General features: G+C 44.1%; 1 protein-coding gene across 1 annotated transcript in view; it reads left to right on the top strand.

Moving 5' to 3' along the window:
• Positions 1-22,441, top strand: part of cntnap5a (contactin associated protein family member 5a) — a 60,587-nt gene extending 38,146 nt beyond the window's left edge. Inside the window, exons 12-22 of the mRNA XM_076111088.1 lie at positions 3,446-3,602; positions 4,754-4,881; positions 6,908-7,078; positions 7,938-8,156; positions 10,389-10,628; positions 12,423-12,650; positions 16,778-16,911; positions 17,485-17,572; positions 17,669-17,869; positions 20,800-20,874; positions 22,098-22,441. Coding sequence (XP_075967203.1) covers positions 3,446-3,602; positions 4,754-4,881; positions 6,908-7,078; positions 7,938-8,156; positions 10,389-10,628; positions 12,423-12,650; positions 16,778-16,911; positions 17,485-17,572; positions 17,669-17,869; positions 20,800-20,874; positions 22,098-22,291 — 1,835 coding nt within the window. The 3' untranslated portion in view covers positions 22,292-22,441. The remainder of the gene's footprint in view (positions 1-3,445; positions 3,603-4,753; positions 4,882-6,907; positions 7,079-7,937; positions 8,157-10,388; positions 10,629-12,422; positions 12,651-16,777; positions 16,912-17,484; positions 17,573-17,668; positions 17,870-20,799; positions 20,875-22,097) is intronic.
• The last annotated feature ends 1,567 nt before the right edge of the window (positions 22,442-24,008 follow it).

Raw genomic sequence — 24,008 nt, 5'->3', positions numbered from 1 at the left:
GCGAGAAAAATATGGTGGTCTAATGAGCCTGCATGTGACATACAGGAAGGGGGGCCACATCTATAATGGCTTATTGAATCACATGTGTTCTGATCTAAGCAGCCCACAAAGAGCTGACTCGGTCGCCTTATTTCACAGTTTGTGGGTTAGTAGGAACTACAGATGCCAACATGTATGAGCACAAGCAATGACAAATTGAGTTTTTTTAATGATATGTTCCCTTTAAGTTTGCTGAGAGGTAACTCTTGCTTGTTGTTTCCACATTCCTACTCATACATGTTTTATGTTTTGAAGTTCATCCACCTGACTGGTCTGGTTGGTTGTGTTCAAATCGTACATTCGCGAGTTTGTCTCGTTAAAGAAAGATCTGTGGGAGAGACAGGCTGCAACATGCAGATGCTGACATGTGTCTTGTATTTTTGTTTTCTTCATCAAAGAAAGCATTTGTACAGTAGCGCGTAGGAACATGCTCTTAGTTGTTTGTTTGATTGATGCAATACCAACAACTAGCTCTTGTTCTGTGTTTAAATGCCACCACCAGAATCTCAATTCACCATTTCAACCGTGGCTTGTCTGTGTATTCCTTTAGCCACATTTGCTCTTTGTTCGCAGCTCTTTTGTATCGTGGGTGAAACAGTCATTGCAGACTCTCGTGGCTGCTTGTGGGGGATGTATGCTGGGGAAACACCAATAAATGTCTTATGTATTTATTTGTAAAAACATTTTTAACAAGCTATTAAAGTCAAGCAACTCAAGCCTGATGTTGCCTTGAACGTTAAATAATAATCCCAGTCCCTCTCCGCACAGTGACGCAGGCAGCTTATTAGTTAAACACTGGCATCGGATCAGTACTCGGTATCGGCTGATACCCAAAGCCAAGGTGTCGGTATCGGAGATGACAAAAATATTTATTTCCATTATTCTCAGGAAAGGAGGGAGTGAGATGCATTTGCTTTGATTGCTGTGAACAAGTCCTGACAACATCCATCCAATTTGAGGGAGAGAGTGACGCTCACTCCCCCTTCAGGAAGATATTGATTTTCTTATTCGTGTACCTGTTCGGTGTCTGAGTAGTGTTTTAAAACAAGCAGCAGAATAGTAGAGAAAATGATGCAGTGAGCGCAGGGACGGGCAGTTTAAAGACAAGAAAGAGTATTATTTTGATTTATTATTTTCAACCTTTTGTAATGCAAATGTTGGCTTGCTGGCCAGCGTTGTTCTAGCCCACATTATTTCCTGTCTTTATCTGTCTCACCATTGCATATCGCATCCTTAGCCCATCAGATCCTGTTTGGAGAAGATTCCCACGCAGTGTTATCTCCACACGGAGGGTGAATTAATGAAGATGGGGCGTTCTTTGCTGCATCAGTTGAATATGACATGTGTATCCACACATATAAACCCATGCGGCTGTAATGCATGCTGGGTAGGACAAAAGCATCGTAGCATGTGACACTTGATTATGTATTGTGACATGTAGCTTAATGGGCTTTTCCTCGTCGACCCGCCTCATCTCCAATGCACGTTGTGTGACAGATGATTGAGGCTGGACCACTTAACCTCTTAGTGGAGGCAATGAGTTATGCCTTTAATGTACGGCTTCGCCTCACTGACGCACAGACAACGTGTCATAGAACGCCAGCAGAGAATCAAAACAAATACATTCAGACAATGGGGAAGATAACCAATTTGGTTTGATTACCAAAAAACGTTTGTTTATTTAACAGGGACCATACAGATTAACACTGTCACATACAGTCAAGCAATGCAACAGATGTGAAGTCTTTTGAGCATCATGTCTCTGAGGCTTTTAAATGTACAACAGCCAAGTCGAGTTGATAAAACTATGAATGTATTATATCCTTTATATTGCTCCAAAGCAAACAAATAGAGGGAATTAAGTGTGCTTAAAAAACTTGATCTGTTGACTAAAGGCCAAAGTGGTCTAATTATCAAAAAACCTGTCTCTTTTTTATCTTAATTCCCTTCATTCTCACTTTTATTCGCTGTATTTCATTCTTATTATAATGTGTAGCGGCTGGAGTGCGTGTGCAGCAGAGGAAGGAGGACTCAGATGCATGAAGGTCGAGGCAGACAGGGACAGTCCAATGATTTAGTGTGAATAGCTTACAGGTGACAGGCAACAAAAACTCCACACGGCAGCGATGATGAACCGACAAAGGAAGTACAAGACTGGTTTAAGTAGCGAGTTGACTGATGAGGGGCCTGAGAAACAGGTGAGCAGGTGAATTAGCAGGAGGTCGGGTGACTGCAGGGCCCATGAGGGAAGTTACTATTGTATATGAGAAGTGGACCACGCCGGGTGACAATTCAATAGGATCATTTATCGTCTTTTGATGCAATGACCTCTTGATTGAATCAGATATCGAGATATTGTGATACACAATTAAGGTGTCTCAACTAAAATTTCTCAGAAAAACAGATTTTTACATTTTCATTTCTCAAGTGTTTGATTCAGACAAGAATATACAAAACCATGTGGTTCCTTCATATAGTCAATTTTTTTGTGAATTACCAGAAAACACGAAATATTGTGATATACAGTATATCGTAAACAAGATATGAAATTAACCTATATATGGATCAAAGATAATGACCAAATCGCCCAGGCCCTTGGACATCATCATAATCCATTTGTTTGTGGACGGCCGCGTTGAAGCCTTGATCTCACCATCTTGTTTTTTTGGAACCAGAAGTGACACAAGAGGGTGGAGCTAAACACACCGAATGTTGGGTCATGTGAGACATTTTTAGGCGACCAAAACGTTACAATAAACTTAAATGAACTGAAAACACACTGAAAGTTTCAAGACGAATACACTGACTGTCCATCAAGAAGACGTGAAACTAGAGATTGAGACCATAAACTCATGTTTACAATGTTTACTGAGGTAATAAATCAAGAGAGAAGTAGAGTCATTTTCTCATAGACTTCTATACAACCAGAGGAGTCGCCCCCTGATGGACACTAGAGAGAATGCAGCTTTAACACATGAAGCTTTGACTCCATGTTTCAGACCCGCAGGTTGTTTGAACAGGTAGGCGTATAATAGAGTTCATGAATCAGGTGAAAGAGTCTGAGGCCATTTGGTGGACTGGTAGTCAACAGCAACAGTCTCTGAGGAGGATGTGGCTGAAGACGAGGGACAATAATGTCTCATATTATGGAAGCCTCTCTGCACGGCTGCCTCTGATTTCTGCCGCATGCTTATCTAGACATTTTTAATTAGTTTGATGTCATTTTGCATCTTTTTTTTTTTTCCAGTGCCACTTCCATGTTTTAACATTTTGAGATAAAGCCATGGAAGCGAAACAATGCAATCCTAATCCAAATATAACCCATGACCGTGACCTACTCGAGCTCCAGTCAGTGACCACAGCAGGCCGCTGCCGTGGTCTCTGACTGTCCGCTGTTTTGTTCCAGACGGCAGTCCGCTAACCTGGTGGCTGGACCGGGAGGGAGAGAAGCGGAGCTACTGGGGAGGCTTCCTGCCCGGAGTTCAGCAGTGCTCCTGCAGCCTGGAGGAGAACTGCGTGGACATGAACTACTTCTGCAACTGTGATGCTGACACTGATGCATGGTATACAAAGCACACACACACATGTGGCATTTCTAGTCCAGGGGGAGTGTTTTCTTTCCTTTTTTTGCTAAATATATTTAGTTTAAAGAGGTGCTTTGTATTATTTTTTCAACCCAATTTATTTTATGATGTTTTTGGATACATATTGCTGCAGCAATGTGTATATTGTAGCTGCAGTATTTATTTATTTATTAATTAATCAATCTTAAAAGTGGGCACATGGAGTTTTTGGGTATAGAACACTGATAGCAGAATATAGATACACTTAAGTAAAGTACAAGTACCTCGACTTTGTACTTAAAGTGTAATACCTACTTAGTTACATTCCACCACTGCCACAAACTACATCCTCCCCAGTGATCCTACAGATGACCCGACACTTCTCTAAACCAACATTACGTTACGTAAATGGCGTTACATCCTTCATGAAGGGAGGAGTTATTGATTCATAACACAACTGTTTCATTAGACCACATTAGTGTTCCTAATAAACTGACGACTAAGTGTTCCATAGGAGATCTAAATATAAGATTCCAAATATGAATCGAAAAAACTAATTAATATCAGTGATATTAATCAATCTGTGGTTTATTCATGAACTACTGTACAACCCTCCACATAAAAGCTACTTATGATTAATTAATCAATTCATCTATTAAGCATTAAACAAATCAATTCAGAGAGAATATTTCTAAATCACTGAACCCTCTCACAGAGACAGAGCACCAGGAATCTGTACAGTGTTTTCCTGCAGTTCATTCACAGAGATTCACTCACAATTCCTCCAACAATTGAATCTCCAGAATGATTAATTGCTGCTCGTACATACAATCGCGGTCAATCTAATAAGACTTTTTAAGCACTGAAGGCTGCATTATGGTTTTGTTGTGCTGGATGCTCTGAATGTCTTTGTTTACCGTACGTTAATCCACTGCAAAGCCGTCTCTCGATTCAGCTCAGTTTGCATATTTCCAGAGGCAGTTGTCTGCATTGTGATAGATTGCTCCCTTTTTTAATGTGTTTACTCTGCGTTCTGTGCTAATGCAGAAGAATGGAGGCCTTTATCTGGACCTCCCATAAAGGCATCTACCCCGAGGGCACTGTGTTGCCATTTATTTATTTCTCTTTTTTTTTGTGTGTGTGTGCCACAGGGCTAATGACACAGGAATCCTCTCCTATAAAGACCACCTGCCAGTGAGCCAGATAGTGATCGGAGACACCAACAGGACGGGCTCTCAGGCCGTCTACCACGTCGGCCCTCTGCGGTGTTATGGAGACAGTAGGTGATCACCTCAGTGTTGGAGCTGCTGTGCCGGATTTGGTTGCAGATGGAGGCCTTGATTCCCAGGCTTAGGGTTGACCAAGCTCAGATGATGTCCTTATGCCTCACGTGTTTATCCACGGATAGACAGTTCAAGTTAATCTGTTCCGTTACAAGTCGGACAACTGGCTGTGTCGACTGTAACCTCATAAAATCGGATTCTCAAACTCCTGTTTTGCAGCCAAGCAGGGGGGGGTGCCAAAATGTGGGGCAACACGGGGGGGGGGGGGGGGGGGTGGAGGCAGAGCTGGACAGCAGCAGCACTGGAACATGAAAGAGGTTGTAGATATTTATTGCTTCATGTCCCACAGTGAGCTGTGGACAAAGGGCAGGGAATTTTTAGAAGCTCATCTGCAGTCAAATGAAGTCCAGACCTCCCGTGGTGTTATTTTATATACAACGCTTCCAAAAGCAATCAAATATGTCTTTAATTCTCCACGAGAGATCTAGAATATGTTCTTATTTCCTGCACAATCACTACACATTATAATGAATATGCAAATGAATGATATGCAAAATAATTGTATGTCAAACTAGGGCTGCACAATTATTCCAATATTAACCGCAATCCCGATTTCGGCTTCACACAATTAGATGAACATGATCGACTGATATTGACCTTTAAAATGCGTTTTAACGGTCGATATCGATCCAGATGTCATGCCACTGCCCGCACTCCCTACAGCGATACACCGTGTTACACCAGAGTAGAACAGTTTTATACTGTATATTATGTTGTGAGAGCAAACGGGCAGTGCTTTTTATTTAAATGTGAAAGCGCAATAAACATATTTTACCCCTAAAATCAATTAATGATCGTGATAAATAATTGAGATCTCAATATTCATCAAAATAATCGGGATTGTCATTTTGGCCGTAATTGTAGCTACAGCCCTCTGTCAAACTCTGCTAACAGAAGCATTTAGTTTCAAGACAATTTTAGGTTACTACTTTGAAATTCTCCTTTCTTGCTTTAAAGGCGCTACATTTGATATTCAGAGCTTATGTATTGCTCTGTTAGCGCTCACAGCGCTAACAGAGCTCACAGCGCTCACAGTGCTCACAGCGCTCACAGCGCTAACAGAGCTCACAGCGCTAACAGAGCTCACAGCGCTCACAGCGCTAACAGAGCTCACAGCGCTAACAGAGCTCACAGCGCGCTAACAGAGCTAACAGTGCTCACAGCGCTAACAGAGCTCACAGCGCGCTAACAGTGCAAAAAAATGTCAACAGAGCTAACAGTGTTTGACCTGAGGGGGAACTGGATGCACTAAAAGCACAAGCCGGATACAGAGAGAGAGAGAGACTTCATTCTCTGCTCAGGTAGACATTACTCCTCTGTATCTTTACATTATTTGCTGCTGTATTAATGCTCTGAATATCTAATAGAGAACCTTTAATAAAGATATTTTGGGATATTGTCCTTGTTTTCATTTTATTCTGGTACCACAGCCTCACACAGCGTTGAACTCTCCCAACAAAAGTTCTGTGTTCTCAAATAAAGCAGCTCATTAAAAAGCTGACATCTTCATACAGTCTGAGATACAAAGACTGTCTCACCACAGAAACAGCAGCGTTGGTTGTTGGTTAAAATAATTAAACTGTTATCTGTTTCGACGTCTTCCTGACTGCGGAGCTCTTGCTATGCCGTGAATAAAGGCTGTGCTCGTTAAGCGAAGATGAAATAGAGTGGTGTTAGAACATCGCAAAACCTGTTTGGGAGGTTGCGACACTGGTTGTGTGAATTCTAACCCCAGAGATCACCGCTTGCTTTCTGTCTCACTCCAGGAGTCAACACTGAAAACACCGGTGACAGATCCGGTGTCATGTTTCATTAACTTGTAAATTTGAGTAAACAATGCAAGTGAGGGAAACAAGGAGACAAAAAAATGATTATGAATTTGTCTCCTTATTTGGTGCGCAGCCCCCTTCAGTGAAGAATCTTCCTACCTCCACTTTACTCTCATCTTGCCTTTGCTTTCAGAGTCTCTATGGAACGCGGCGTCTTTTTACCAGGAGTCCTCCTACCTCTACTTCCCCACCCTGCAGGCCGAGCTCGCCTCTGATATCTCCTTCTACTTCAAGACGAGCGCTCCTTCAGGAGTGTTTCTGGAGAACCAGGGCCTCAAGGACTTCATCCGAGTGGAGCTCAGCTGTGAGTCAACGTTCAGACCAGAATAGAGAAGTAGAGAAAGAGAAGCACATGGCAAGGACATGCACACAAAATGAGAAAAAACAGAAAAAGGTTCGCCACACATAAGAACACCCGCAAAAGTTGTCAGCGATATTTATTTTGCTTTTCTCAGAGGGAAATGTTGGCTGTACTGTACTTGACAGTTCAATTTCCCCGAGAAGCAGGCTGTCAGGTCTGCACTGTGTGATGTAGTCCTAATGACACAGGCAACAGCTACGTCAGGCTGTCACGGGAGACTTTAAAAGCATGTACTTACGACCCATGTAGTGAAGCTGAAATCCTTAATGAACACACCAGATGGGGGAAGATCTCCTTGTAGATTTACTGGAGGAAAAAAGGAGTTAAAATCAGATATATTTATGCAAAAGATTGACTTGTTTACACCAGCGCCAATAAAGAAATACGCTGCAGTTGTAAGGTTTTTATTATTGCATTAAACAATCTGGGGACGTGATCTTCTGCGTCCTCAGCAGTGTTTATTATAGGTGTTGGAAAAAAAGATTTGAAATTGTTGATTGCAGTGTGTTTTGTTCACCAACCTGAGGGAGGAGTTCTCAGGGTATTTGGAGCCATTATGTATTGCTGGAGCGTCTGAGACGTTGTGAAATATTGACGAGCTGTCAGCTCAGCCCCCTCATAAATCTATTCAGGTCATCACGTTCTCCCAGCAGCATTGTATCGCATTGCATCAGAAAGGGAGAAGAGAGCGGAACGTAAAGCGCCTAATATCACATTCAGCCTGACCTGACTGTCGTATATATGTGTGTGTGTGTGTGTGTGTGTGTGTGTGTGTGTGTGTGATTCCCCACTGGCTGTCCAGCTCCCTCGGTGGTGACCTTCTCCTTTGATGTGGGAAACGGTCCAGCGGTCCTGACCGTGAAGTCCCACCTCCCTCTGAATGACAGGCAGTGGCACTACGTGAGGGCAGAGCGCAACGTGAAGGAGGCCTCCCTGCAGGTCGACCAGCTCCCCCTCCGCTTCCTGGAAGCTCCGGCTGACGGACACCTCCGCTTACGGCTCAGCAGCCAGCTGTTTGTGGGTAGGCTCGCTGTCAGACTCAATATACCGCCACCAGAGACTGGTTTATTTCAACCTGCATTAATTGCAGCAAGATGTAAACACAACCTTGATATTTTATCGCCTTATAGAAGTCGCTTGGTGAGCATAAGTCTAATATTCACTGTCCTTTTAGCTCTGTTGCTGATCTCCTCCAACTCCTGAGGGAACTATCGGGCTCTTAAGCTTTTAAGTGCTCCATTTTAAGTGGCTAATGTTGTCCGTGCTGTTTGGTGCTGGTAGTACTGGAGACTTTAACCAGTAGCGGTGGCCTGCTGCTGGATATTTGGGTTGGTCAGCGTGAGCCAGAACAGGAAAATTGTGGGCGATTAAAACCGAAACAATGAGCTGAAAGAACCGATGAAGTGCACAGTCGATTGATGATTCACCGTGGGTTCATCAGCAGGAGCGGTGCCTTTCACATCTTTCCCATTGTTAAAATAAGAATATGTATCGGTGCAGCTTGAAAGGAAAGGTTCAGATACCTTAATACAAAACTCAAATGCTATGTGTGCTTTTAAAAAAGTGTAAGAAAAGGGAGACAAAACTCACAGCGCCTGTTTTGTGCCAAAATTAATTCCGAAGTGCAGCTCGTGTTAGCTTTTCACAGAACTTTGAAATTAATTTTTGCACTGAGCAAAGAGTGTGTTTTTATTTCCCATCTCTTACAATAGGCATGTCTTCACCGCTAACATGGAGAGAAAGATGGCAGCTAACGATACACTAACTGCTTTTGAAGAAATGCAAAGCTGCCCTGTAAGCTGCTGTGAAGAACTAACGTATTTTTATTGTCTTTTCATTGTTGCTCTGGTTCAGGAGCACAGAGAGTCTTTCTCCGCTCACATTTCTCCAGCAGCCCCCCCCCCCCCCCCCCCCCCCCCCCCGCTGACATTTTAATGTGTCTCCTTAATAATACGCTGGCCCTCTAGAGGGGACAGACCCCATTTAAAGAAGTGTGTTCTCCATTTTACTGGAGGCCTACAGTTCATGCACTTAATGGGTCATTCACTTTCAGAAATAATCCATCGGAGGAATGAAATGACAAATGGGAGCAATACTCCTCTGTTGATCTCAGAAGAACTTGTCATTAATTGAAGATTTAATTGTTTTCATAAGAGGTGTAATTTTACGACATTCTCTCAGAAGATCAAAGTGGTTATGTCGGCTGTTAAGCCTTCCCCTGACGTTTGTAAACTGATTACTAGTTTGGAAAAGTAGATGATAAAAAATTACTAAAGTTTTATAATAATTCCCAGGGTACTATGTTCCCGAGGGTCTTATATCCCAGGGTCCTATGTTCCTACGGTCATATGTTCCCAGGGTCCATCATTCTAAGAGGTTGGCAAAGGCTATCTTTGCAGTTCAAATTGCAAAAGAACAAAGGAAGACCAACATTTCAAATGCATTTTCAATGATTAAAAATCTGTTCAGCCACTGTGGAGAAACGTCTTCTTCCTCGCAGATTTGAGGGTGTAGGTTTCTAGGAGTATAACATCAGTAGGCTCTGAACTGTAGGTGGGTGATTCCAACATATTGACCAAAGGAAACATACATTGAACATTTGACCCAGGTGAGAAACATTGCCGAGCACTTACACCCTTTGAAAGGTCTTGTTAATCTGTCGTATTAAGAGGATATTGAGCTGGACAACACAGGACCCTGGCAACAAAGATACGCTCCGGAAACGGGAGCTAGTAGCATTAACAGCACTAACCCTGACTACAATAAGTTGTAGCCATATAGCCCTATATAATAATGCGAGCGTGTATGATATCCGAAAGCCTGTCCTCTCCTGCTTGATATTACTTCTAGTAACATATGGAATCCCTGCTGTTTGTTCCATCAACATATACCACTAGACATGTGGCAGACAAATTCAAAAACTTGAGTGAAGTATCGTTTATCAGCCTCGTGGGATCATGAAAGGAAACTATACCCACCTGTTTGCATGTTTTGTTTTCTGGGATACATTAGAGGCAAGATAACAATGTGATACATTTACATAAGAAAAGTCATCAGTCTGCCACCTCTATGAAGCATTAATTATCAGCTCACAGTGATGTTTATATTTAGTCTTGATTTGATCCCACATGCTCCAGTGCCCACAGAGTTGCTCTCGACTGGAGTTAAATAAGTGTTTGTGTTATATCCTCACCAGCCTTTAAGGGAATAAAAGCATCAAAGATGCATCTGAGCACAGCTGTTCTCCTCACAGGAGGAACGGCATCCCAGCAGAGGGGCTTCCTGGGCTGCATCAGGACTCTGACCGTCAACGGCGTGAGCTTTGATCTGGAGGAGAGGGCCAAGATGACGCCGGGCGTGACCTCCGGATGTCCCGGCTACTGCAGCGGCTCCACCAGCCTCTGCCACAACAGAGGGAGGTGCATCGAGAAGAGCAACGGCTACGTGTGCGACTGCTCCCAGTCGGCCTACGGAGGGACCACCTGTAACCAAGGTGAGTCCTGATCGACAACAAACGCTCCACGCTTAATGTAATTAAATGGGTTAATGTAGATTACAACAAATAAATAATCGATCATTGCCAAGGTTATTCCATTACGGCGCATCGATAAAAATGCAAGCGATGCAAGAGGCAATTAATACTTGTCCTGGCTCCAGACTCCGAGAACATTTAAAATGCATTAAACCAAATGATCTCCTACGAGCACAGACCCGACACGGCCGAGCCCCACCAGAGCAGCAGGCTGAGCTAACAGACCCTATATGTACAGAGATATAGTTCTGAAGACGCAGAGATGGAAATTCTGGCTGCAAATGTGACAGACCACACTGCACTATTTGCACTGTTTCCTCTCGCTCAGCGTGTCGATTATGAAAGCGGCACCCATGCCAGGATACAGTTAATCCGACTGCTGTTCAAAGGTCTTTCTGCTTTATTACAACTTGGATCTCAGCTGCGTTGTTGTGGTGCCTATCAGATATGTCACCTGGAGGCTACGGACTCTTCCTCTGATCTGTGTCTCTCTGGGAGTTAAACTTTCAGGTGTAAAATGCAGCTCTTAGATAAATGCTTTCAGATGTATGATAACGTGATGGCTCTGAAGTTCTGACACAATGAAAGTGCTCCACTTTAAAAACAACGGTTTGATTAAATGAATGTTGCCTTTTTAAGTATGTTTTTTTTAGTGTCAGTTTTATTTTCTGGCCTTTATTTAGTGTATAAATATATCAGTACGTTACCCAGCAATGATATGAAGCCGTTGCCTACAGATCAGTGGATGTGCAAGTAGCAGAAACTGTGGTACTACCAGGAGGCATCCTCCGGTTCTGAATAATGAAGCCGATGCAGAAGTGCCTTAAAGCTGCATTCTCTCTAGTGTCCACCAGGGGGCGACTCCTCTGGTTGTATAGAAGTCTATGAGAAAATGACTCTACTTCTCTCTTGATTTATTACCTCAGTAAACATTGTAAACATGAGTTTATGGTCTCAATCTCTAGTTTCAAGTCTTCTTCAATACAGCATGATGTTCATTTAGTACATTATGGTCCATTTAGAGTCAAACAGACCATAAAGCAGGGGATGCTTTAGGGCGGGGCTACACTGTTCCAGGTCGTCACCACAGAGTTGTCTGTGTTTTCTTCTTACAACTTTAACCTTTTCACAGTGTGTTTTACTTCATGAAACAAAATGAACATCTTGGTTGCCTAAACATGTCTTGTTAAGCGTTGACTGAATCATCATCTTTTCTTTGATACAGTTTGATAATGTGCTCTGACGTGTTCGCTTCATATTTGGAGAGGTGCGGTGCACATGATGAGCTCATCAACTCATCCATTTTATATCCCTCTACCAAGTGTGTGTTGCAGAAAGACAGCGAGATAACATCAGTTTAATTTGTGCGGAAAAGACCACCGAGCACAGTATCATGTTCTGCTGCAGCCTCGCTCTCGTAGGTACTCAGTAAATATACAGTGAATGCCCAGAGAGTTCTCGTGTACCTGCATACACACACCGCTGCATCGCTGAAGAAATACATTGTTTTTGGACAGATTTTCATTTTTTAAAAAGTGCCCTACCTCTAGCTGTACCCATTGGGCACAAACTACACTTTTGATTGAGTTGTGTCCTGCTAACACTTTTTTACATTTTGAGGTGTAATGAGCATTGCAGCATCTGGAGGCTGTGAGCTGGGTTTCAGTCTTTTAATCTGGATTGCAAAAACAGTTGTAACGGAGAGCTGCCGGCACTGAAACCCTTTATTCCTGTCTTTCTCCGTGTGTCCTGCAGAGGTGTCGGTGTCCTTCGACACGGAGTCCTCGGTGACCTACACCTTCCAGGAGCCCTTCTCAGTGATGCAGAACAGACGCTCGCAGGCCTCCAGTGTTTCCACAGAGAGCAGCAGCAGGGCCAGAGAGGACATGGCCTTCAGTTTCGTCACCTCCCAGAGACCGGCCATGCTGCTCACTGTCAGCACCTTCAGCCAGCAATACATCGCTGTCATCCTGGCCAAGAACGGTATGTACGGGTCTCGCATTCATAGTATGAAAGAGAAGAAAAAAAGACACAGTAATAACTCATGGCCGTGACATATATAGTTATGTCCGCCAGGCGTAAGCCTGTGGGGAGATCATGCCTTCAATTGTGTGTGTGTGTGTGTGTGTGTGTGTGTGTGTGTGTGTGTGTGTGTGTGTGTGTGTCCAAGGCTAATCTCTCATATTACTAAACCCATGAGAATAATATTTTATATGCCCATTTATGATGCATGCTCAAGGACCTCTCGTGGTTGCGGTGACTGTTTAATACCGACATAGACTGCTGACTCGAGGGTCCACTAGTGATCAACAGCACCTCCAGTAGCAAGAAGGCATTTCTGGCAATTTGCTCAACTGAAAACAAGCCTTACCCAGTCGGGTGTTTGGCCTTTGTCACGGCTCAAAAACGGACATCAATTGAAAAGTTTGGTCTCGTTTTGAACCTGAGCATCTTCAGGTTAATTCCATACCCTTTATGTTATGATCCGCTAATGTTAGGCACGATACAAGATGAATATCTCCTCGACACACCTGTCAGAGATCTGCACTCTGCTGAGTGCCCTTTTCTACTGAGGTATTTACATACTGTGAATGTCATCTGTAGCTTTCATCGCTGATGTGGAGAAAACAGTAACTTAGCCTACGCAGCGAGCCAGATAAATTTAGCAACTGCGTTGTTGGCAAACACGTCTTCCATAGTGACATACACCAAAGCACCGCTGCGTACAGTAGCAGCTTGTGGTTTACATCGTATGGCTGCAAAGATTTGCAAACATATTGTTTGACGTGTGAAGCCCTCAGATCTGCAGCTCTCAGTTGAAGTGACTGATTACCATGAGGACAGTGAGGTCACACCAGTGCTTTCTTTTTTCAGGGTTTTCTTTTTGGGATGAGCAGTCATGGACTATGTTTTTTATTTCCAGCTAAGTGGCTCAGTGATAAAAACCAGCTGTCAAACTAGTCAAGTATTTTGAATTTGTATAACCCACTTGGCAATAAGTGGATTCGCTCACAGGGCTGAAGTAAATCAATTGTTTCGTCTTTTATTTTCTTACTGTGGAGTCAGGGCAAATATTTAAACTTTTGTGACCTTTGACAATATGCATCGTCGACCGATAGCAAAGTGTTTTGACAGAGCTGATCTCTGAGGGAACAGAGAGCCGGAGGCTCCGAAATGGAGAACTCTGTTGTCGGTCTTAAGCTGTGTGTCGCCAGCCTCCTCTGTCTGACTGTAAAACGGCTCCACATCAGAGTTATGATACCGGTAGATCGTACAAATATGTTTCTGGAATAACAAGTCAACGTTTAATATTTATTTATTTAACCTGACAAAGAAGCGGTGGGTTTTGTGTTGTTAGTTGCAACTCGACTGGAATATCAAATAATGACAAACAGGTAGAGAGACGGGACCAAAGCAGCGCCGGCACGAGCTCAGTGTGTCTGATAATAACGGAAAATCCCCGCTCTCGCCAGCTGACACAATTGCGTTACCATGGTTACCGGTTCATTTTTTTGCATAATTACACAGGAGATTGCTTCCTTTGACGGCGGGCCGGTCCACTTTACACTCGCACTACAGGCGAGATACGCCAGAGTTCACTTGCAGATCGCCAGTTTTTAGGGAGAAGAATCCACTTAAATGAATGAATCATAATCTCATTGCACTTCAGCAACCAGAGGAGTTATTTTATTTTATATTTTTAACCTCTGGCAAGGACTGATTGCAAGGACATGTGCAGATTTGCCTGTTAAAACATGTCGTGACACCTGGGATGTCTGAAGGGGCGGAGGGTCCACTTCATTAACACATTGGTGAATCTCAGGTTTGCTTTCATGGTGTTGAGCAGAAGGGAAAGTGAGGCTGACGGTGAACAGGCAGCTAATGCGTTTCTTACTGATGCTGCAGTAGCCAGCGTGAACACAATACCGGAGCCGCCCACACAAACTGATTACGGGCTAATGAATAGATTTAGCCTCCGCTGCGTCTTTAATCATCGTGAGTCTTACAGTCCAATACGTTACACCGGTCCAGATGCACAGTGAAAGGTTGATCCAAAGGAAAAGATTCGTAACTAAGAAAGGTGCACTCAGTCGAGTGCAGATCTCCGCCAGGTGTGTCTCCTCCTTCCCTCCCCCAGACAAAGAAGAGTTGAATCTCCATCAGTCATCCTTCCCGCCTCCCTTTAAGTCAAGACGGCAGCAAAGATAACGAAACATCATCTTTTATCGTGCCTTTAACTTTAGTGGATCATAACATATCTGCTATTGAATTAATCTGCCGATTGCCGGAGGTGTCTTTTGCTGCTGATGCAGCAGTTGAGGAGCGAGAAGTCAGCAGTCAGTGACGGTATATAACAGTAAATAAAAGAGCTTTTTTGAGCAAACATCATCATCAAAAATGAGCAGAAAAACATTAGGCTGATGGGTCCAGCAGTATGTGAGATTAGCCGTAGACAGAAAGAGCATGCACGCACGCTCTCACACGACTGAACTCGTGATCTCATAGCTTACACCTAGCAGGGATAAAAAGACTCCAGACTGCAAATAATAAAAAAACAGAACAAACACAAAAAGACCCGACTGCGATTGGACTAAACTGATCCACTTTAAGTCTGGAGAAGATTTCAGAGAAAGGTCCTCGCTTGCTGCAGAGTATTTCCTGCTGTCAGCGCAGTATCTCCGCGTTGTCAGCTTCCGACACATGAAAGGCCTCAAAGCTTTAAACTGACAGCCTTTAAGCTGCATCCAAACTTTAGAGCGTCCTATTGAGTGGCAGAGCAGTTGTTAGTCGGAGTCAGTGTCAGTGTCCTATAAGTCACTCTTTTGTGGTAGAACAGAACTCCCATGTTCCTCGGGTCTCTGTAAACACTGAAGGGCAGAAGGAGACACTTCATCCGCGGTGACCTTCGTCTACAGGAGCACTCTCAGGATTTGAAATGAATCACCACGCAGAGCCCTTCACCGACAAACCGGGAATTGTAATATTGACCCGGCTCCACTTGACAATGCATAGCTATCTGACTCTTTGATCTGCCAGAGATTGTGTGTGTGGGAGGAACACTGAGCACATATTGACTTCTTATTTTCTGTGTGGGAGACAAGAGCTCATAGATAAATATTTGTATATCTCAAAAGGCAATTGAAGAAGTTTAGATATAGCGGTCTATTTATATGTGAGCAGCCACATCATTTCGGTAAATCAGTGTATTCTCTTCTGCTATGAGGCATCACAAATGAGAAGCTCGCATACTTGAAGCCCTGAAGTCATGTCAGTGGACTGGACTTGAGTCTGTGGAGTTTAAATTTGCATTGAGCTCAGTTATAATGTCTCCTGCACCCCTATGGAAACAAGATAACCATGGCTAGAAGTAAAGAGAAACCAAAAATGTCTTTTGTGCCATGAATCATAAAAAAGAGAAAAATGCAAGTTGAATTTCCTTGATTATTTACTTCACAACTACATACGCCCATATTCACCCGCTCTCAGGTCGAACGTGTTAGGTCTTCTGTCTGTCCCACGCACTCGCCTTAAGACGCGTGGTGACCGAGCTCTTGAGGCGGTAGCACCGAGGCTGTGGGATGCTCTGCCACATTTCTCCAAGTGCTCAAAAGTGTTGGAAAAGGAGGCTCTATGTAGTAGATATATTGAGCTAGCCTCTCCTCTCCTCCACTCTGTGTTCAGCAGCCTGGAGTTCAGTCAAAGTTTCATGGAATTGTTGTCGCGTGACTGTTGGTCTCAGGAGAATCAATCATGGCTTCCTAGTTGCACTGACGAGCGCATCATTTAATGCTTTTTACAGGATCTGGTTAAAGCAAACGGTTTATTCAGGGCGAGATTATAAATGAGACATGTAGAATAAAGTGTTTTTGATGAAATATCACAATTTGAAGCTTTGTTTTGGTGGCTTTTCTTGCTGGAAGCGTCCATTGCACATGAAGGACATTAGGAAAGATAAGAATCTGACGATCATTATGTTTTTTACAGCTTCTGGCTCGGATGAACAGTGTGGTGCTGGCGGTTGTTTAAAGGAAAACATGCTTTTCCATCCCGCCAGTGGGGTTTTGGGAATCAGAGGAAAGCTTACATGTCTTCACATGTTTTGTTTCCAGGGAGTCTGCAGATCTGGTATCACCTTCAGACCGACAGGAGTCCAGACGTGTTCAGCCCCGTCCTCACCAACCTGGCAGACGGACGACTCCATCGGATCAGAATCCACCGAGTGGGAAAAAACCTCTATGTACAGGTGAGCGGTGTGAACGCCTCGAATGGTCACGGTGGGAAACTTCTTCCACCTCGTGATACTTGTTTGTTACCTCGCGATACGTTTTGCATTCCCTCTGACCCATGGAAAGAAGCACAGCCCTACTCTTTGCCTCATCGAACTTCATCACACGTCAGTAAGTGACTCGAGTTGAATTTTCTACCTGCTGTCTAAACGCATAACAATAGAGAAACGGTGCTGAAATGAATCTCCCACTGTAATAAAAATCCATTCTTCTCCGTGTGATCAGCAGGCTTATTACATGTAGCACTGTCTGCAATTTTATAAACGGAGGTGGACGCAATCAAAATCACTGCAGTGTTTTATTGCAGATCATCAAGTTAAGTGATGCAACTGAGTCAGCATAGGGGGGGTGGGGGTGCAGAAGCGAGCGGTCTAAATGGCTTCAAAGCTAACTGTGGGTGGATATGGGTGTCATGAAGCTGTAGAAGAAGACAAGTCTCAATCCATAATGTATTGCTGCTGCTGCTGGTGTTACCTCGGTTTAGATTTCTCGTAATTGCCTTGTTATTTGATTTCTCTCCGCTCGACCAGATCGACCAGGACATCCACAGAAAGTACACACTGTCATCTGATGCAGAGCTGATCTTAATCAGGTCCCTGACATTGGGCAAAGTCACCAGTAAGTCCCTCCCACCATGTTCACAAAACTGCTCACGTCATCACCAATTTTGATCCGTTAATTACTGTTAATCCCACCCGACCCCCATCTCTGCAGGGAGGGAGAACCTCGACGAGGAAGTGACGCAAGCGGCTTCCAAAGGTTTCATTGGCTGCCTCTCCTCGGTCCAGTTCAATCACGTCGCACCGCTGAAGGCGGCGCTGACGAACCGCGGGAGCTCGCTTGTGACCATCCGTGGTCCGCTGGTGCAATCGAACTGTGGAGCGCTGGCGGAGTCCACCTCGCACACGCTGCAAGGTGAAACACTCACACGCACACGCGCGCTGCCGCTGTTTAGCTCGCCCACACACACACACACACACACACACACACACACACACACACTGCATGATCGTTGAAAGGTCACTTGAATAAAAGCGATATGGAGCCAGAGTGTGCTGCACTTTTTGTTCCTAGTTTTTCTTCAGGCCTGCAAGTGAGATGGAAAAAGGTGAAACTAATCAATTATTTGTTGACAAAATCTTTCCAGTTATTTATTCAGCAAAAATGTTCTCGTTTCAGCTTCTTAAATGTTGGGATTTGCTGCTTTTCTTTATGCCGTTCTACATGACCTATCTGATGAGTGACTGACAAAACAAGTTATTTGAAGGGAAAGAAACAATTGAAACATTAATCAACAATAAAAAAAAGAGAGAATTGCAGCCCGAATGTCTCGTTGGGAATATTATAGACTTTATTAGATGGTACAAGGGGATGCACTAGCACTGTGGTGGCTAGCGCTGTCCCTGCACAGCAAGAGGGGCCTAGGGTTCAAATCCCAGGCTGGACGGTCCTTCTGTGTGCAGTTTGCATGTCCTCCTTTGCATGACCGTGAATGGTTGTCTGTCTTTATCTCCTGCGATAGTCAGGCAACCTGCCCAATGTCAGCTGGGATCAGCCCCCCCCCCCCTCCAACCCGGAACAGGATAAGCGGTTAAAAGATAATGCGGTTTATTGATAATGCAGGATGGACAGGATTAGGGATGGATCGGATGTAAACTGGGGCCACTGCTGAGGACTCAGCCTGAGCACATGGGGCGCCCCCCCCTCTACCTAGATTTCATGCCCTCGTTGTTTTGTTGCTGTTTCGCTATTTGTCTCTGTCTTGCCACTTCTCTCTGCTCTGCTGTGAAACTATCTCATCACTTTGGAAAAGGTGGACCTCTTTTGAGCAGGTTGTAGCTTAAAACAACATGCGGTACCATGATGATCAATCCTGGTTATAAGTGACCTGGTTCTGTAAACCAGAAGCCTCAACAAAATGGCTGCTAACCCACTAACTGGTCTTTGTGTCGTACAGCCCAGGCTTTCTGAAAATGAACGAATCAACTGGGAGCAGAACTAGCAGTCTAATCTGCTTCCTGTTGAGCTGTCACACTTTTTAAAAGTGACTTGTAACTTGTGAATTGAATGACAGTCTCTTTAAAACCAGACACATTCCAGCTGTGTTTTTCGGTCGTCTGTCTGGCAGAACACATGCATTTACCAATGGAGCTGTCTTAACAGCGACACAAATGTCTTCTTAGTCCTCAAATCTTTGTTTTTTTGGTGTGAAGCAAACAGCAACAGACGTTTTGACATAAAAACGTAGTTAGCAGCGACGCCGACAGGATGGACAGGCTCTGGGCTTTGCTTACATCTGACCACACTGCCACATCATATAAATAAATATATATATACCGTAAAACATGAACACAGTTCAGTTGCCGTCCTAATTGCCCCGTCTGTCGAAGCACCAGATTGAGCTGGCGGATGCACAGATGAGATTTTCTCATTCAGAGCGTAATGAAAGAATGTGCTTTAGGCAGCTACGTGGAAGGGCTCATCTCGTGGAGCTATAACATGAAACAGCGCCGCGCTTCAGGCCTCATTCACCACCACGATGCCTTCAGTGTGACGCTTTGACACAGGTCGGCCAACCCTTCTTCATCAACGCCCCCTCCTACCGACCGCCATGTTGCTCAGATTTGCAAGTGACTTAACCAACCAGAGAGCGACATAGGGGAATGCAAACGTTAAAAGGAGAGAAGTGAAATGCATAACTGTGGTATTTTTCATTTTCCTTTGTGCCTAAGTGACTAATGAGGACAGCTATTGTTGAAACGGGTCCAGCATTGAGGGACAGCAGCCGCTAAACGGGCTCGGGGCAACTCCTCACCGTCAATGTCCACTAAAAGTGCTCATTGTTGCCAAAGAGGAGAGAGCGTTCAATCAGATTTTTCATTTTTGTGCTTCAACCATCCATGATGTATATATTATCCAGGACGTGTAGTGAATGGAGCTGCTGCCGCTGCACACGGCTGCCAAAACACGACCAAGACATCAGCTGAGTGTCTCTCTCCGATGTCTCATTAATCCAGTTATTTGTCTGATTATTTATTTTGTATGCTTTAAGAATTATATCCATGCAGGTCTCAAGACCATCGTAGAGTCAACCGTGGTGTCTACTCGACTGTAGTGTTGTTGTATGCCCTCCACCGTCAATTTACGGTGTTTGTTTCTGCCGCTGACTGGCTCAGACTGTTATTCTAAGTGTCTTGACAACATCATGGAAAGGGCCCTAAAGAGAAATAAAACCTTTTTCTTTACCTTTCTCTCGATCCCGTCTGTTATTTTGTGTCTCGTCTCGGAAAAGCCTCGTTGTGAAATGTTGAGTCACATCCACATATGTTGAAGTCATCAAAATATCCAGCCATGACACAAAGCTACACTTTCTGTACTTTCTGTAACGAACACAGACACTCCTCTCTCACCATTCCACGGCTGCGTAACAAACAGAAAACCAAAGGTAAAGACAAATGTTTTATTCCTCTGTGGGGTTCTTCCCATAACGTCATCAGACACTTACAGTTACAATAACAATCTGAGCCACTCAGTGGCAGAAACAAACACTTTCAGTGGTCGTACGTTGACGGTGAGGAGTTGCCCCCCAGAGATTACATTACAGCTCGTTTAGCAGCTGCCGTCTGCAGCGTTCCCCCTCAAACACTTAGACACAGAAACATGGGGAAACAGGGGCCAGGTTGAAAAACACCTTTCATTTGATTATTATGTAACATAATTCAGTGTTATTCTGGAGCTTGGCAGTGGAGTGTCAGCCAGACAACCAGAGATCTCCCTGGCAGACATTCGCCTCCTGTATGACGGGACATTAATGTCTGTTCATGTGTCTGTTTCTGCTCCTCCAGATCAAACTGTAACAGCAAACAAAGACAAGGAGCAGCACGGCAGCAGCACCCAGAAGGATTTGGCTGTGATAGCAGGTCTGTTCTCTCACTTCTCTGCTGGTTTATTTTGCTTTGCTTAATTGAAAATGAGTCCCAACTGTTTGTTATTTGTCATTCCCTCTATTTGCATCTTCGTTCTTCTTTTTGTTTTCCTGGTCTCTTGATAACTCAGCTTTAGCTCGGGCTCATTGTCATCACTGCCAGTCACGCAGCTCTGTTTGAAATTGAATTGACAGCGATGATGGAGAAGATGATGATGATGTTCAAGGATTTCTAAACAGGGAAACATTGCTTTGTATTTGTTCGTCTCCTTTCACTTTGTGGTTGAGAAATGCCCCGAGCTGACCTGCAGGATCAGGATCAGTATGAGAGCAATGACATCATTGAAAGGAATAGTTGAACATGTTGGTAAAATACACTTTAGATCTAACAACACGGTTAGATGTAGGATGAAGGGATGAATGCGTTCAGGGGGAGTTGGTGGATAACGAATGAACTGGTGTTTACACAGAATGTTCTTACAGGAGCCTAAGAGAGGCTCATCAACGCCGGCAACACAGTAAATAACTTCAGCTTGTTGAGGGATGCTGCTTTAAGAACTTCTCAATCAGTGTTGTGATATTGTGACGAGATACAGACATAGGATGGGGTTTTATCATATTTTCTTCTTCTTTATTTCAGCGACGGTAGGCTACAACCCTCAGGTGACACCACGTTAACAGCAATCGCTATTTCTTCCGCCATTCCTCGACTTCAGCAGCACCTTTAGTTCTGCTGTTACGAATTATAGACTTTCCTTTATGTCCGAAAGCAGGACTTCAATATAGGACACGCGTTAGTCTTGTATGGTATTATTGGGGCGTTAATTCTGCCAGTTTACTATTCTTATGAACGCACGTTCATTCACGCACAGGTGGCGTTCATCATGTTCACGCTGATCGTTTACATTTAGTTACCTGAAGTTCGGAGCGTTTGCTAAATCTGACCACTCGAGGCCACCGTATGGAAACAAAGTAAGAGAAAGTTAGGATAAGAATTGGTAAATGTTCTTGCATGAGCTAGTGGTTATAATAAATTGTGCCACAAGGACCCATTTTTGTGTCTTGGCAACTGTAAAAAATGCTTTAACCTCCACAACAACCGAGTCAAAGCAAATGGACGTTGACCGCTTTAGATGCGGATCACAAGAAGCGTAATGTGGACAGAGCAGCGTTGTCCCCTGGTGTCCCCCTAATGCGTCTGTCCTGCTGTGTTCTCAGGTGTGGTCACAGCGGTGGTCTTCATCGCCGTGTGCGCTCTGGCTGTGATAAGCCGCCTCCTCTATCAGCAGCGGCGGGCCCAGAGGAGCGGCAGCATCAAAGAGGAGAACAGACCCAGCATGTACACGGACTACAGGACAGAGCTGCACCTCCACAACTCAGTCAGGGAGAACGTGAAGGAGTACTACATCTGACTGCGTCGTGCACTCTGTGGACCGAACAGCCACGAACTTACCTCTCTCGTATAAAGGACTAACAGGTGGACGCGCTGCTGCAGGAATTTCTTTTTTTTATTATTATTTTTTTTTACGAGAAAACATCCACGTGACCTGGAAATGTCTCCCAGGAACACTGCAAAAAAAAAAAAAAAAAAGCCTGCAGCCTGTAGTCCACTCTCGTAACGCTCCGGTTCAAGCGAGTGGCTGAGTCTTTACAGCTGTTAGTGTATTTGATGTTGGTGAAACTGTCAGAATCAAGCTGCTGTGTCGTCGCAAAAATGTGTAAAGCAAAAGGTGAATGTCCTGGAGGGGGGGTGGACGAAGAGGGGTCACCGCGAGGTGCAGTGAGCGAAAGCTGCTGTCCATCCTGAATGCGCACAACTTAAAATATTTAGTTTGGAAGCCCTCAACTGCGGGATACGTCCGCATCGCAGCGGGACTCACTAAACTGTACCTTGCGAGTCAGGAGATGTAGGCCAGGCCTGTAAGATATGCGTGCACTCGCTGCTGTCTTTGTTTTTTTCCAGTGGTGGTGAATGTTCTAGAAGAAGAAAAGGGGGACAACACTGCCTATACTGTATGAGTGCCTAATTTGCATACAAGTTTTTATTTGAACATTTTAGAAGTTATTCATGTGATCTGCACAAAAGCAATCGCATTTACATAGAGAGGAGCTTATTGTCATTCAGTTCTGCAAAAACCCCATTCTGCATAGAATAAAAAAGGAGATTTGAGTTCCCCTCTCATGCACAACGTCGGCCAGCTGACCATCCGTGATGTTCCTTTCACCGCCTGTTTGAAGAAGCAGAGAAATTGACAAACCAAAATCCTCTAATCTTCTGTCAACTGGATGCGAACCAGATCCGTAACTCAACACTTTCAAGTGTTTCAGGTTTTCAAGTCTTGTCCCCAAAAAGTAAGCACTGCACACCACTCAGACCGCGTGCATTTTGTTGTCGGAATTTCTAGCGGAAAACTTTTGAATTTTATTTAATTGTGCAAATTCTTAAATTATTATCTTAAAGGTGCAATGTGTGAGATCCGGCCACCTGCTCCAATAAAATAGAGGGAAGCATTTCACCTTCACTGCTGGGTTCATACAATCTAAATGTGCAGTCATCAGATATTAAAATAAAGCCAACTTCTAACAAACAGCACGGCAAAAGTACCTGCATCTTAAAGTAACACTGCTATCTTATACTCTTCACTGTGCGGCCCGTGTACACTTTGATGCTTTGTGTATTAAAATGAAAAATGAATGAGAAAACAAGCGGTTAGCTGTAGCAACTAGCATTTAGCCTCCACAAAACCCCAGTACGGGGAGTCACATCAGGCTGGCTCGGGGTCTAGTCTGTGTAACACGTCAACAGAATGGCCCCTGATCAGGGGGAGAGTTGGGGCAGATCCCTGGGATCAGTGCACTGCTGCTACATTTAAGCTAACTGCTATCTGGAGGTTGGTAACTGGGGGACGAAGCAAGGATGCAAGTCAAAGCAAACTTTTGGCCAGATCTTACACGTTGCAACTTTTAAAGTATGTACGATTTCAAAGGCAATTATGTACATTGAATCATGAAGGTAGCAGAAATGGGATAACTAATGGAGAGGATTATCATATTTACATATATACAAAGCAGTCATATAAAGCAGTAAGGGTTGTAACCAACCAACCAACAGTCAGGAATCTCGCCAAA

This window comes from Anarhichas minor, unplaced genomic scaffold (genome assembly GCF_050575085.1).
Source record: "Anarhichas minor isolate MPS153535 unplaced genomic scaffold, ASM5057508v1 ptg000004l, whole genome shotgun sequence".
In the NCBI taxonomy this organism is placed as follows: domain Eukaryota; kingdom Metazoa; phylum Chordata; class Actinopteri; order Perciformes; family Anarhichadidae; genus Anarhichas; species Anarhichas minor.
The sequence above is the reverse complement of the archived record's forward strand: the minus strand, read 5'-3'. Positions and strand labels throughout refer to the sequence as shown.